The sequence below is a fragment of the Bos javanicus genome, chromosome 6 (assembly GCF_032452875.1).
Source record: "Bos javanicus breed banteng chromosome 6, ARS-OSU_banteng_1.0, whole genome shotgun sequence".
Taxonomy (NCBI): domain Eukaryota; kingdom Metazoa; phylum Chordata; class Mammalia; order Artiodactyla; family Bovidae; genus Bos; species Bos javanicus.
In genome coordinates this window covers 24,588,289-24,603,817 of record NC_083873.1, presented here as the reverse complement: position 1 = coordinate 24,603,817, position 15,529 = coordinate 24,588,289, and the positions used below count along the sequence as shown (strand labels likewise).

General features: G+C 36.5%; 1 protein-coding gene across 4 annotated transcripts in view; it reads right to left on the bottom strand.

Moving 5' to 3' along the window:
* The window catches only part of EMCN (endomucin), a 127,742-nt gene that overhangs the window by 84,974 nt on the left and 27,239 nt on the right, over window positions 1–15,529 (bottom strand). For all 4 annotated transcript variants that reach the window (XM_061419560.1, XM_061419561.1, XM_061419563.1 and 1 more), the window contains exon 2: window positions 537–656. In XM_061419560.1, coding sequence (XP_061275544.1) covers window positions 537–656 — 120 coding nt within the window. The remainder of the gene's footprint in view (window positions 1–536; window positions 657–15,529) is intronic.

Genomic DNA, 15,529 nt, shown 5'->3' with positions numbered 1-15,529 from the left:
GAATGATCCTAATGGCTCATTTTATTTTTCATGGATGATAAGGTAATTTTCTTTAATACCAAGAGCCATAAAACATGATACAGGTGTCACTCAGTCCAGTAACCATAATGATGACACTGCTACTGAAATTTACTGATTATATCAATTATCATCCCAATGTAACTAATACAATCAGTCTCTTATTAATACAGTTCCACCATGTTAGCTGTGCTGCTTACGTGGGGAACTGGAATAGTTAGAAAGATATTTTTGTGACTGAGAAATGATAATTTTTCTTTTCTAAAAATAAACTTTGTATGTATAACCCTCACAATAAGACCATTCTCAAACAAAAAGTGATTCAAAAAAAGAAGTCCACTATGATCTCAGGGCTCTGTATTCAATCCAAAATAACACATACATTTTGAAATAGGGGAATAACCCAGACTTTCATACCAAAGATAAAAGATTCCCAAATAATTTTCCTATGATTAAATTATATGAGTGATAATTTTATTGTTAAAGTTAGAGTAAATTTCATGAAAAATTAATCCTACCTTCAATAGATAGTTCACCTGTTGAATTCTTATCATTTGGTGATGTTCTTGTATCTCTTGTTGGTGGAGTTGTATTTATTTCCGAAGTTGTTGATAGTGGAGTGGTTGTTGCTGAGGTGTCTGAAAAAAAAATTGTGTTAAAGTAGTTTCATTAAAATTTACATTTATTTTGCTGAGAAACATTCTAGTATATTTAAACAAAATAAATTGTATGTATGGTTTTGGAATTAATTTTCTAATTGTAAAAGAATTCAACCTTGAGTTCATTATTCATTCATTCACTCCATCAGCTTCTCACCAATGGCATGAATTTTTAAGATGATTGCAGGAGCAGTCTGTTGTTCTGAAAGAAAATAATATCTTACAAAACCAGTGAGGAATACGTGTGTAAGTTTGACACTTAATTAAGCCAACTAAAGTAACATTGTCAAGTGAAATAATTAAACAAATACTCTCTGGGCAGTGTTCACCAAGTGTTTTTATAGCAAGTTATTGTTACTAAATACTAAAAAATCTCAGTAGTAATTCATTTCTACCTGGAACATAGCATTCTCCTTTCTTTCTCTCCTCTCCCCCTTTTTTCTCTCTCTCTCTGTATATACGTATATAGATATAGATAGATAGATGTGTGTGTGTCTAACTATATATGTAAATTTATTGTCTATTTGGAATATATTAGTAGACAATAGATTAAAAAATTCAACAATTGCTACAAGCCTAAATTCTTGGCAATAGAGCCACCATAAATCTGCCTTTTAAAATCATTTATTTCTCTCAACTGTAATAATCAAAAGCACAGAAGTGAAGACAATACAATGTTATATATATTATATATTTATTTTTAATAATTATTTTTGGCAATAGAAAGTCACTGTCTTACAATAACTCTTAAAACATCCATTGCAATATTATTTTTTAAAGTGAAGCATGTAGAGCTTCTCAGTGATCTATGGAAAGATTTGTTTCACACAATATTACTGTAATTTTTTAACATTTATAAAAGCATATGGTGTTTCCCAGGTGGTGCAGTGGTAAATAATCTGCCTGCCAATGAAGGAGACACAAGAGGTGCGAGTTTGATCCCTGGGTTGGGAAGATGTCCTGGAGAGGGAAATGGCAACCCACTCCAGTATTCTTGCCTGGAAAATCCCATGTGCAGAGGACCCTGGTGGGGCTACAGTCCATGGGGTCACAGAGTCAGACACGAGTGAGCACACATACACACAAACATACAGTCATACAAGTGGATCCAAGTAGTTCAAACACATGTTGTTCAAAGGTCAGTTGTATATAGAGTCAGAGAAATGCATGTTGATAAGAGGGTGGACTCTGAATAACAAAAACTTTTGTTCAAACTCCAGTCAAATTGGGTATGTCATTACAGTAAATGCATGTCCTTCGTATAACTCGTCAAATTTAAATTTCATTCAAAATTTTCCTCTTTGAATTTGAGGAAAAAACAATAATCTTGAAAGTCAGTGAAAAGTAATATTTGAGATGTCACAAGATAAGAGTGTTCTTCCTGTTTCGTTTTATAGATTGGAGGGGCTTGGGAGTGTTAGTGCTTAGCTCTGACTTTGTTTACAAAGAGCTCACAGAAATTGCTTGACATGTTGAGCATATACTGACATGCTCTGTACACACAGGAACAACAGCATTGCCTTTTCACAGGCTTTACCGAAACCGAATCAAAGCTTTTTTCACCTCTGGAGATACATTCACACCCTTGGTCTTACTACCCTTCCCTCCTACCTTGCAATATCTAGCAGATAAAAGGAACACAGCACATATGAAGTTACCTTTGCTCTATTAATTAGTCATTTTGTTTTTGCTATCTTTCTTTTTGCCCTAGAGTCCATGATATAATACTAATTTCTAAGTTTAAATTGAGATTGAAGAAGAAGTTATTCACAGAAGCATATACTACTTGGGTAGGAATTTCATCTGTAAATAGCTTGAATGATTTCTCTCTTTGACTTGCTAAATAAAAAACAACCTTAATTTCTGAGTATAATCTACAACTCCAGAGATATTTTTCATATTTCTTTTTTCTCTTCCTTACTTCATTCTTTCCTTCCTTCTTTCCTTTTTGCTTCTGCACACACTGGTAGCCAATATGAAAAGCATAGTTAAAGACAGTGAAAGACTTTATGTTGTACCAAACAGTATCACACTTAAGGAGATTTTAATATGGTAGGGAGTATATCTGTACACAATAAATTACAAAGAATACTCTGTTTGAGATGTGTATAACAGTGTTTCTCAAACTTTGGGTTATTAAACAGTTAAAGATAAATGCATTGCAGTCAGAGCTTTTCCCCCAAATGAAAGAGAAAAGAGACAACATTAGAGTAGTTTTGTAAATAATGAGAGTAAGTATTGTTTCATGAAGCTTTTGCTTAGGAGTGTGTGTGTATGTGTGTGTGTGTGTGTGTGTGTGTGTGTGTGTGGTGTATGTCTGGATGAAATGTGTGCCAGTGCAAAATGTATTTCTTACAGTGATTCCAGCTAAAAATTGGAAAACTCTGGGACAAGAAAAATTGAGGCAAGAATTTATAGAAGATGACTACTCTTCTGGCATGAGTAAGGAATACTTCATGAGAGAGTTGACAGGGGCTGGAGCTTGAAGAGTGAGTAACATGTTCACAAAGAAAGAGGAAAGAACATGAGTGAAGGTGTGAAATGGGGGAATGAGAGGGATTTGAGGGCATGCAAAGAGGTTTGTTTGGCTGAACTGCTATTGCTATGAGAAGACTTGGTGGATGTATCTGGTAAAATTCTGGAGACCAGATTATAAAGGATTGTGAATACCAACCCACAGACATGGGACTTTACCTACAAGTCTGTTTGGAACAATGGGAAGAGACCAAAAGGAAATTCAACTGTAGAAAACATGATTGGGAAATGAGGAGGGCAGAGAATGAGAAGCCACTAGTTGAACTTGAACTAAAAGCTCCCATTTCTGTGTTTACCAATGTCGTTGGCCCTCTTGAAGTCGTCGTGTGAAATCAGTAAGTTCACATGTATAGTTTGAAGCTAACTAGTAGGGAAATTTCTAGCCACAAATTTCTACCACATAATTAACATAGTAAGATTGAGAGATTTGCTGCTGTTAAGTCACTGAGTGACTCTTTGTGAACCCATGGACTGCTGCATGCTAGGGTCCTCTGTCCTCCACTATCCCCTGGAATTTGCTCAAATTCATGTCCATTGACTCGGTGATGCTATGTAACCATCTCATCATCTGCTGCCCCCTTCTCTTCCTGCTCTCAGTCTTTCCCAGAATCAGGGTGTTTTCCAATGAGTCAGCTCTTCACATCAGGTGGCCAAAGTACTGGAGCTTCATCATCAGTTCTTCCAATGAATATTTAGGGTTGATTTCCTTTAGGATTGACTGGTTTGATCTCCTGTCAAAAATCTTCTCCAGCACTACAATTCAAAAGCATCCATTCTTCAGCCCTCCGTTTTCTTTATGGTCTAACTCTCACACCTATACGTGATTACTGGAAAAACCGTAGCTTCGACTACATGGAGGTTTGTTGGCAAAATGTTATCTCTGCTCTTTAAAGGAAATGGCAACCCACTCCAGTGTTCTTGCCTGGAGAATCCCAGGGATGGGGGAGCCTGGTGGGCTGCCGTCTATGGGGTCGCACCGAGTCGGACACGACTGAAGTGACTTAGAAGCAGCAGAAGGTTTGTCATAGCTTTCCTTCAAAGGAACAAGCATCTTTTAATTACATGGCTGGTTGACCTCACATTCCAGTTGTCCAGTTCTAGAAGAGTGACTATGCCATCATGGTTATCTGGGTCATTAAAGCCTCTTCTGTATAGTTCTTTTGCATCCTTGCTACCTCTTCTTAATCTCTTCTGCTTCTGTCAATCCTTACGGTTTCTGTCCTTTATTATGCCCATTCTTGCATGAAATGTCCCCTTGGGATCTCCAATTTTCTTGAAGAGATCTCTAACCTTTCCCATTCTATTGTTTCTCTCTTTTTTCACTGTTCATTTAGGAAGACTGAGATATAATGTAAGGCTTTTCCTCGTCTTCTTCCTTCTACACGTTTGGCCACTGATTTCCCAGCACTCATTACTGTCTCCATCACCAGTTCTTCAGATTGTTCAACAGAGAGCATTTCTTCTTTTGGCAAGGATTGACAAATAACCCATATAAATATGGAGCATCACTATGTTCCAGGTAGCATGTGAGTACTTTCTGTGGATTATCTCATTTAATCCTAACAAAGACCCTACAATGCTCATACTCTTATGATCACCATCTTATAGGTGAGGACACTGAAGCTCAAACATGGTAAGCAGCTTGCTCATATTGCACCCTGGGAAGTAAGACAGTTGGAATTTCAGTACAGACACCCTTGACTCCAGAGAAGATACTCTTAACCATCACACCTCTGGCCACGGCGTGGTGGATTCATGCCAAGCCACACTCCCCTCTACCTTCTTTCTGCCTCTGACAAGATGTCATACTCAAAGTGTGGAAGTGACTAGACACACTGATGTTTTGACTCCATGTGCTTAGGATGAAGAAAGAGACAAAATATCTCACTTTTTCTTTTTAATAACAAGCATTCATACTGTCATGTATATATAAATAAACAAACATATAAGATGTTTCTATATTAGACTTAAAGCTTCAAAGGATATTTCTAATCTTTTAAAGGTATTTAAAATTGAAAAATAAAAACAAGAGATTTACTGAGTTTAAAAAAAAATTGCAAATAGAAATTTTCTCTCCTGATATGATGGAAAAGATTTATTCTAACTACCACCATTAATGGAGAAGGAAATGGCAGCCCACTCCAGTATTCTTGCCTGGAGAATCCCACTGATGGAGGAGCTGGGTGAGCTGCCGTCCATGAGGTCACAAAAAGTTGGACATGACTGAGTGACTGATACACACTTCTATTAAAGTTTTATTGACCAGGGTATGAATAGCTATCAATTATGCTTTTACTCTATTATCTGTAAATTTATTCTAGGTCTGATTTGATCTTATACTAAACTATTGAGGGAAATGGTTTTTTCTGAAGTATTTTCTCTTTACAGGACACGGTGAGGTAGCATTTTTTCTCTCTTTACTTCCAAAATGTTTAAAGATAAATTTAACAAGGAGACCTGTGCTTCATGGCTTTACTTGTGCCAAACCAGAGAGTACTGCTCTTGAGAGAAACAGATGGTGCTCCATCCCCATTCCACCCTACCCAACACACTTACACTGAGAGAGCGCAAGGGATGCAAAGCACCAGCTTCCTACATTACGAAAGAATGAAGTATTATTGGGATTTTAATGACAATCACTGTTTTAATTATGATATAAGAACTTTGAGAATTCAGTTTATGGCTAGAAACCAGGTATCCTATTTTCTCCTGTTTTCAAATGATCAAATCATTGACTCCAATCTTCTTAACATGTTTTGTAATTACATTTATAGGTAACTCACAAATAATCTCTGAGAGTTAGAATTTCATCCATCCTCATAATGAGCAACTGTAACCAAAAGTAAGGGGGTCCAGTTGCCTGCCGCTCAAAAGCCAATAAAGAGGCAAGGTTGGTGGAAAGTTTGCTTTATCTCGGATGCTGACAATCCACAGTGAGGGGAAGGTGGACTCCTGTCCAAAGGTCGATTACCACCCCCCGGTTCCCTGCACACTGACAATCAATGGGCAAGCGCTTTTATAGACGGAAGAAAGGCACTACATGCAGAAACAGTATGGTTGACTCTGACAGTCATCTTGAAATTGGTCATCTATGGTCTGACCAGTGTCATCGGGGCTGTTTTAAGTACAGTTAGTCTTCAGTTCCAGGGTTGGTTTGTTCTCATTTCTTTGAGGCCAGTTCTCCAGAGGGTGGCACCTCTTGCCACACTCTTGCCACATGTCATGGTTACAATCTGGTCATAATGTAATTAACTTTCTTCTACCTGGTGGGGGTTTCAGTGTCTATAAGACAGCTCACAGGATATGGCTCAGAATATTATCTATGGCCCTTGAGGAGGAACTAGAGGTCCTTAACTATGCTTAATGACTAAACTATTATTATTTCATTTTATTGGACTGTTTTCCTTTGTTTCTTCATGTTCTCACTTCTCTGACTAAACTTATTGTTTGGCTAAAGTTTTTCCACAGACAAAAGGCAGGCGAGGGGGTGGGGGTGGGGGAGTAAGGACCATAGGGTTCTGCTCTGTTTCAAAACTATTTCCCCATCTACTTTTTCCCCTACCAAGTCTGTGTCTAAAGTCCACTGAAAATCCACTACTAAAGACTGATCTCGCTTTTTCTGGATCAACACAAACACTGAATGATGGTAACTTAAAATTCTACAACTTGAAACCTGGAAAAAACTTTAAAAAAATATCCTAATGTAATAGAATCCATACATTTTACAGCTTAGAAAATGTATGAATTTAAGGGAGTTTCAAAGATCAAGGCACCAATTAGTTAAATTCCTTCTCTAATTCTATTTGTGTATGTGGAATGCACTTGTGGCAGAGACACTGCTGAAGTTTTCCTTTGAATTATTTGAGAAAATATTTTTTCTTAGCCAGTTTTAACCATAAAGACAACTTCAGAAGGTTTTAAGTTCTTTAAGAAAACAGAATGGTTTCTTTATAAACCTTCAAAATACCATTATTAGGTAATAACTTAATAAACTAGATTAATTGCTTTCTGGGACTGAAGGTAAAGTAGATAACTTTGTATTTCAATAACTTAGAATGTATTGCTTCTACTATTTCATATTGTCTTCATGCAATGCCACTTCCTATAAATATCACCCCTTAGACTTTTGGAAACTTTTACAGACTATATATTGAAATAAAATGATTGTCAATTTTCATTTATCACTTGCAGATGCTTCTTCACTATGTATTATAGCTTATAATGAATACAGATCCACTTCTTATATTTATATGTGATGGCAATGCATAAATCTGGATGTTATAAATAGTGAGAAGGTCCCTTTTCATAGTACTTTGTCAGTAATAGCTAGCATAATTTTTGCTCAATATTGTACCCTATATCTTCTTTGTCTGAAAAGAAGTAACAAAGAATTAACAAAGTTTAAGTGGAAAATTTCAGTTTTCCCTCACACATGAAAATATGTTAAAATATTAGTTATATAATACAGTATATTACAAATTTATACATAGATAAGTAAAATATATTTGTATATTAATATAACAACAATAAATACATGAAATATGATACCACTTTCTATATTCTCATCAAAACAGAACCTTCATGAAAGATAAGGGACTGATTCCTTTTAATTATCAGTGTCATATCAACACATTGCCCTTTGACACAGCAAAGGTCACTTTGGCCTACTTCTAACCAAATGAAATACAGTTAATTTTTTTCCTCAATTTAAAGAAAACAATTATTACATGATGATTTCTTCTATCTGCATTGGTCTGATAATTTCAATATTTTCTATATGAAGTGCATAAGTAAGCTACTAGCCAATGAGACTTTTACCTCAACAAACATTTGTCTATTTTAAGAAAAATTAAAAATACCTTTTTCCTAGAAGAATTTAGACTTTATTTTGATACCCAAGCTACACATATATGAAACAACTGTAAGGTTATGTCAAGGTGCTGTATAAAAATGTTGCTGGAGCTTCCCAGGTGGCTCAGTGGTAAAGAATTCACCTGCCAATGCAGGAGACACAGGTCCAGTGCCCGGTCCAGGACAATCCCACATGCCATGGAGTAGCTAAGCCCATGTGCCACAACTTCCGAGCCTGTGCTCTGGAACCTGGGAGTCACAACCACTGACGCCTGTGTGCCCTGGCTCCTGTGTTCCGCAACAAGAGTAGCCCCTGCCCTCCACAGCTAGAGAAAAGCCCGCACAGCAATGGAGGCCTGTGCGGCCTTCGTTAAAATAATGAAATAAATCAATAAAATTATTTTTTAGTGGTGCTATATAATTAATACTGTGTTTAGTTTGTTGTATGCCAGTTCAGTGAAATCAAAGTAAGGCTATGTCTCTATGTATCTGGGATAAACAGAATCCTTCTCCTGGTGGAACAGATTTCAAGAGGAATCAGATAATTTTGCACGAGAAGGAAAGAAAAAATAAAAATTGTTTCACGGCAGAAAAAGAAGTTAGGATATTCAAAAAGAAGGGGAAGGTCAATAGTGTCAAGTAAAAAAGAGACTATACAATATAAGGCCTGCAATGGGGCATGGAGGATATTACACACTTAAAAGTAGAATCTTTTGGGAGAGGAAAACAGGGAAATTTCATTTTAAATGAAAGCATTAGAACTAGTGGGAACTCTTAAAAAAAAAGGATTTGAAGTTTAAAGTATTTTTTCTATTAAAGCTAACAAAATACTATAGCGAACGCAAAAGGTTTGAGAATGCTTATCTTTCGTAGGTGGAATGAATTTGGGGGCTAAGAAGAAAACCTCATCTCTGACAGGAAGAAAACATGCAGATACGTGGGCGAGAGCTCTGTCCCACAGAGGAATCTCCTCAGGTGGCCAGCCATCTGTGAGGTGGGGAGGGAGCGCCAGGCCTGGCAGGTGCCGGCATGGACAGGTGTCTCAGCCACCTGGCCCCTCTGGGGAGGACAGGAAGGCAGCATTGCACTTGTGAGTTTCTTCAACAGAAAACAATAATATCTGCAAAACGGACCCGCGGATCCAAGGTGCTTTGGCTGACAAACGGATGGAGGCTCCCAAGGCAAATTTTCTCCATTCATCCAGGTGTCAGGTTTGAAATTATGGGAGTTTGCAGGTATTTTTCCTTCACAAAACAACTGCGATTCTTTAAAGATCAGGCTCCATGATTGCAGACTCTATTATAAGGGGACTTTTTATATGCTGTACCAGGTTTGAGGTGTGTCAGCTCTTTGAGGTATAAAAAGGCAAAGGTTGTATTTTAATATTTATAAGAATGGGAGTATTCAGGGAAAGAAGTGACCTGGCCATACTCCTGGGCTCTAAGACAACCGTCCCGAGACTCCTCCTGCCGTGCTCTGCTCTGACTCCAGAGAAGAACCGTGATTCTGTGATTCGGAAACCCCCAGCTTTCCTCTGAGCTTAGACTGTCACCACCTGAAATCCTGGGTCTTTGATACAGGCCCTCCTGGCATTTCCTCGGCAACAGGGAAGGTCTCGCTAGACATTCTCCTCCAGCAGGTGACATTAGTTTAGAAGAGCGACTTGCAAGAAATGACACCATGGGAAGTAGAAGGACACAGGGACTCTGCAGTTGTGACATCAGCTAATGATGTCGCTGCGTGAGCCACTTTGCCGCTTTGGGCCTTGGTTTCCTCTCTATGAAAAGTGTCTGCTGAATAGAGTTTCTTCAGCTACAAAATTATATTACTTCTAAGATTAAATTATAATGCAAATATCCATTATGACAAATAATAAAATGTAAGTTGCATTTCTACATACCAAGAAGGAGGCTTGTACTTCAGAAGTTATATACAAAGGCTTCATGAAGTTATAAACTCATCACCTGGGAGAAATCTAAGTCCCCAAATGATTTCTGTATTACAAGGGACAAAATGACTAACTCGATATGCAATCTGAAAATGTTACCTGGTCAAAATATGTTTCCCTTCAGGTGTTAGTCTACCTGGAAATAGTGAAAAAGTGAAAGACAAAATTTGAAATAGATATTTGGATTACTTTGTGTTGGAATGTTCTTTTTTAACATAGAAGAGCAAATGATGAAATATTTTACATAGATAAAACCAATACCAACATGAATGAACAGAGCTCATATACAATAAGCTACACAACTTCTCAACAGAGTGTATGTGTAGGTCTGTATGTGTGTTTATGTCTACTTTCGATTAGTGACAGCTGAGTTTGTAAGAAGTCTACAATATTGCATTTGAAGCTGGAAAATGATATTTGCCTGAATTTGAGATGTCATGTTTATTATTTCATTAACTCTTACTTTTGTCTTCTCTAAATGTAAAGAAAAACTCTCTAGCTGATTTTAAATGCTTTTTAATTTATATCTGTTGAGAGATGGTAATTTCGGTTATTAAGGGGTAAAATAAGAGGACAAAAGTTTATTTCTATCTTCAGAAAAATCAAGGTTGTTTGATTTTTCAAAGACAATCTTTTCTTGCCCTAAAAAGAATGATTTGAATAGACAAACAACTTTAAATAATAGACATTCCAAGAATTAAGCATGTGTAATAATAATTGCTTTCATATCACTTGATTTTAACAATTTCATAGAACAGTAGAACAGACACTACTATTATCTCCATTTTATAGATGAAGAAATCGAGGTCTGATTGTGACTTGTCAAGACTCAGAGTAGAAGGTGTTAGAGCCTAGTTTATATTCAGATGTTCTAATCCCATCTGTCATGTTCTTTTCCTTTACGTTGGCTAGTCTTAGAACTGCAATGCCATGTTTGCGGTTGCAAACTTAGCACACATACATGGGGTTGCAGAGTCAGACACATGCATGCTAATATTTAGCGGCATTCTGTTTTCTCAACTAGTGGGTGCCATTTATTATCTTATTGGGAAGGTAGTTCACAATTTTCATGTAAATGAAGGATTTACTTTCAAAACATTGGAGGACCACTACTTTGTGGATCATGGTGTATCAATAACAGTATAATCTTGTTCATTTGACTAATGGTTTTATATAGGATTACAAGCTGAGCCAGAATTTGATACCTTGTCTTATTCATTCCCTGCAAATAGTGAAGGACAGTCTTTAAACACGCGTGACATACTTTTAATCAGAAACAAATAAGCAAAGACTTAACAGAGCAGGGGATTTACAGCCCTTTGTTTCCAATATGTACCAGTTCCAAGTGCTAGAATAAAAGCATATCTTTCCTCCTGTGAATCTGTTTCTCCACAGTTTTCCACACTGGAGATGGAAAAACTGCTCAGTTTGCTTGGATGGAACCACATGCCCAGTAGATGCCCATCATGTATTTCTATAAGAACAGAGAAGAAGTCATGGTGTCTACTTCCTTGTTTTGGAGACTAGCCTTCTAGCTTTTATATGGTATATTTTTCTAAATTAAAAATATTTGAACACTCCTTCAGGATGCCATCAAAAGAGTCCCTTGTAGTGGGCTAATTAAATCTAACACATTTAAAAATAACTCTGCATGTTGTGGGACAGATGCAGCCTTTGGAAAGAGAGAGAGCTTACACTGAACACTGCAACAGATTTTTGTTATTTAATAGTGGGCAACAGACACGTTTACAGAATATGTTTTCAAAGCTTGGTTGGGAAGTATCTGCTTTGCTGACAATGGAAGAAATTAGGACATCCATATTTAAAGAGAAGGAGAGCAAGAAGTAAAGCATATATTCTTATTTCTCAGTTGACTCACATTCGCCTTATAATTTGAAAGTAGTACCCTTTTGTACAATATCATTAAAATTTAATAAGAAGAATGAACCTCTCCAAATTCCTTTCCCAAATGCCAAGATGAAGACTGGGATGGAAAAGTTTTCTATCTTATTTGGGCTTGCCAGGTGGCACCAGTAGTAAGGAACCCACCTGCCAATGCAAGAAACATAAGGGAGGTGGGTTCGATCTCTGGGTTGAGAAGGTCCCCTGAAGGAGGAAATGGTAACCCACTCCAGTATTCTTGCCTGGAGAATCCCCTGGACAGAGAAGCCTGCCAGGCTATGGGTCTATAGGGTCACAAAGAGTCAGACACGACTGAAGCGACTTAGCACTAGCACAGGAACGAATATTCACCTGTCCCCTTGTAAGAAGTGATTTTGGAAATTCAGAAGGATACCCAAAACTGAAAGAGCTGTAAGCGAGAACTTAATTGGTTTTTCCAAGAAAGCAGAAATGATTTGTTCTTTTTAATCCTTGAGGGTGAGAGAGCAGAAGATTTAGAGGAAGAGAAGAGAGAATAGGCCAAGAAAGAAGGTGAAGCATCTAAAACCTTTTAAGAATGGAGGTATTTAAAACTTATCCTTAACTTTGCACCTCTCTGTTGTAAAGCCCCCCTCCCTACGCATAAAGTCACCTATGCATGCAGCATGCTGGCATGCACTCCACATGAAGTCTGGAAATATCCAGCAAGACTCTAGTTAAGTGGGTCTTTCTGGGCATGCAGGAAAGCATGCGGAATTACATTTTGGTTGTTGCCAGTGCAAAGATGAAGAAAATGTCACAAGGAACCAAATAGAGGACAAGATTCAGTGGATGCAGGAAGGTGGAAATAAAGATGAAACTTAATCTTCTCTCCACCCAGAAGTATTTGAGGAAATGTGAGGCAATGGACTTTTTCCCAGAGCAGCAAGTAAGTCTTTAGTCTGAGCATGTTTTTATATTAAAGGTGGATATATCCAGGAGCCATCCTTGTTATATAAAATTATTCTCATTTTATTAAGTGCTGTTTACTAGACTCAGAATCAAATTTTCTGAGTCACAATTATATGTTTATGGCAGAAGACAATGGTAAATTTGTTCTATAGCAAATCAATCCAGAATTGGCTATAAATTGTTTGCTTCCCAAATATGGCAGGATTTGAATAGACTTTGGAGCTATAGAGCAAGCGCTTCAATGCAGCAGTGATAATTATTTAGATTTGAGATATCACCAATATTAAGTGTTTTCTAACCATGAAAGTTACCATTAGATTACAGTTGAATTTATTGTAAACTGATTTTTTCCAGTTTTAAAGAGGAATTCATGCCAGAACAATTAAATTTTACTTTCCTAACAGCAATATTAATAAAAGAAAACCAATAGATGTATTGTTGCATTATTATAAACATATAATTAGTTTTTTATCCAACATGCTTAAGAAATACAGTGCTCTGTATAACTAAACATTTTTTAATTAGTTTAGAATTATTACGTGAAATATACCAGAAAAATCAATTTTCAAGCAATTCTAATAGATAACATTAACATTCATCTGTGTATCTCCTGCTACTTGTACTTGACAATAGGTGCTTATTAGCTGTTTTTTATATGCTAAATTTAAGTTTTACCTGACTAGCCAGAATCTTCAGACTATTATAATTAATCTATCACTTTAAATAGATCATTAGCTAAAAAAGAAAGTAAAACTTGGGTTGTATTTATATTGAACATACTATCTACTACTGAAATTTCATATTGAAATAAAATTTCTGGGTTTAAATTTATTGGGAAATCATTCCTTTATGCTTTATTACTATTAATAAACATGCCTCTGCTTTTTTTTGTGAATTCAACAGTGTTGAATTTATGGTTCATAAACTGGGATTTATGAGTTTTTTCTAATATAGGGTCACTTCAAAATCTGGGAAAAATTTGTGGGGCATTTTCTATGCTCTTGGCATTTTTATTATTTCCAGTGAGACTTCTGTAACACTTGAAAGTATTACACTTCCTATTCTCATGGGTGATAAAGGTTGAAGTGAAATGTCTTTGCTAAATTCAGAAGAGTCACTTACCAACTATCAAAGTATCTTCAAAACTCTTGTCCATTTTAGCAGGTTTCAAGGGAGAAAAAGAAACTGACAAAAGGAAATGCCATGGTTGGCTGTAGCAGTCTCCTAAGTTTCAATCTCTTGGAAAGTGTGTCCAAACTTTCATTCACTCCTGTGCCACCTTTATGAGTTTATTCGTATTCTTTACCTACTGTTACTTCTTTACTCTTTTTCTTTAAAGTAAAATCATTTTAAACTTAACTATAAAAATAAATAGTATGACAAAAGTCATATTCCATAAAGATATCATTGACTATGATGTTTCTATGCTTGAGTCCTGCTCTCCTTATATTGAAAAGTGAAATTTGTGAATGTTACAGGACAGTAAAGACATAACACCAAACATACACCTAGAAAACTATAAGTATCATGGAGATTTGAGTTAATGTTGTTTAATTCCACTGATGCCTAAAATTATCTCAAGTACCTGGAAATACTGCTCTCGGTGAAAGTTTGTAAAAGCCACTAAATAAGTCTTAAATTATTTTGAATGTACTAAATTTTAGCTTTTCCATATGACAGAAAGTCAACCTTGACTCCATTTTTATCCTTCGTTTTTTTACCTCATGCCACCATGTATTATTCCCATCTTTCTTTAAGAATCAAGGTCAAAAGAGCCCAAAGCTCATTACTGATAATATAGGTATAAACGAAGGACTGAATAGGTGATCAACAATTCATTAACGTCCCGAAAGCCTATGTGGAGAAAATGCTGTACAGCTGATCCTTAAACAACGAGAGGGTTAGCGGTCCTAATCCCTTGTACTGTCTGCACATAATTTATAGTCTTCCCTCCTGATCTGAAGTTCCTCTGTAACCTCTGTATTTGAGGTTCTGCAGCCACCAGTTCAACTGAACTCCAATTGTGTAGGACTATGCAAGCGTTCCTGCTAAGTTGCTTCATTTGTATCTAACTCTTTGTGAGCCTAAAGCGCACCAGGCTCCATGGGCTTCTCCAGGCAAGAATACAGGAGTGGGTTGCCATGCCCTCTTCCAAGTAATCTTCCCAACCCAGGGATCGAACCCACATCTCTTAAGTCTCCTCCTGCACTGGCAGGCAGATTCTTTACCACTAGCACCACGTGAGAAGCCTTGTAGGACTACAGTACTTACTATTTAAAAAATCCACATATACGTGAACCTGCATAACTCAAACCTTTGTTGTTTAAGGATCAACTGTATATAAAAAAGGAGCCATACAGCCTATCATAATCCAGTTAAAATCAAAATCAGGTTTTTAAAGGATAGTGTGTTGAGCTACATTTTTAAGATCTTGGATAATAGTAAGGAAATATACACTGAAAAATAACTATATAAATTATTATTCATTTATAGGACAAAGTTTAATAGGAATAAATATAAAGTGAACAACAAAACAACAAAAGCAAAAAATGTACAAATTTAGTAAACAGTACAGAATAAATACATCAAGAAAAGGTGTAAAGGCAAAGGAAATCCCAAGCAAGAAGTGAATAATTCGTATGATATTTTATCTTAAAATTATACTTGCAGATAAAACTGTATGGTG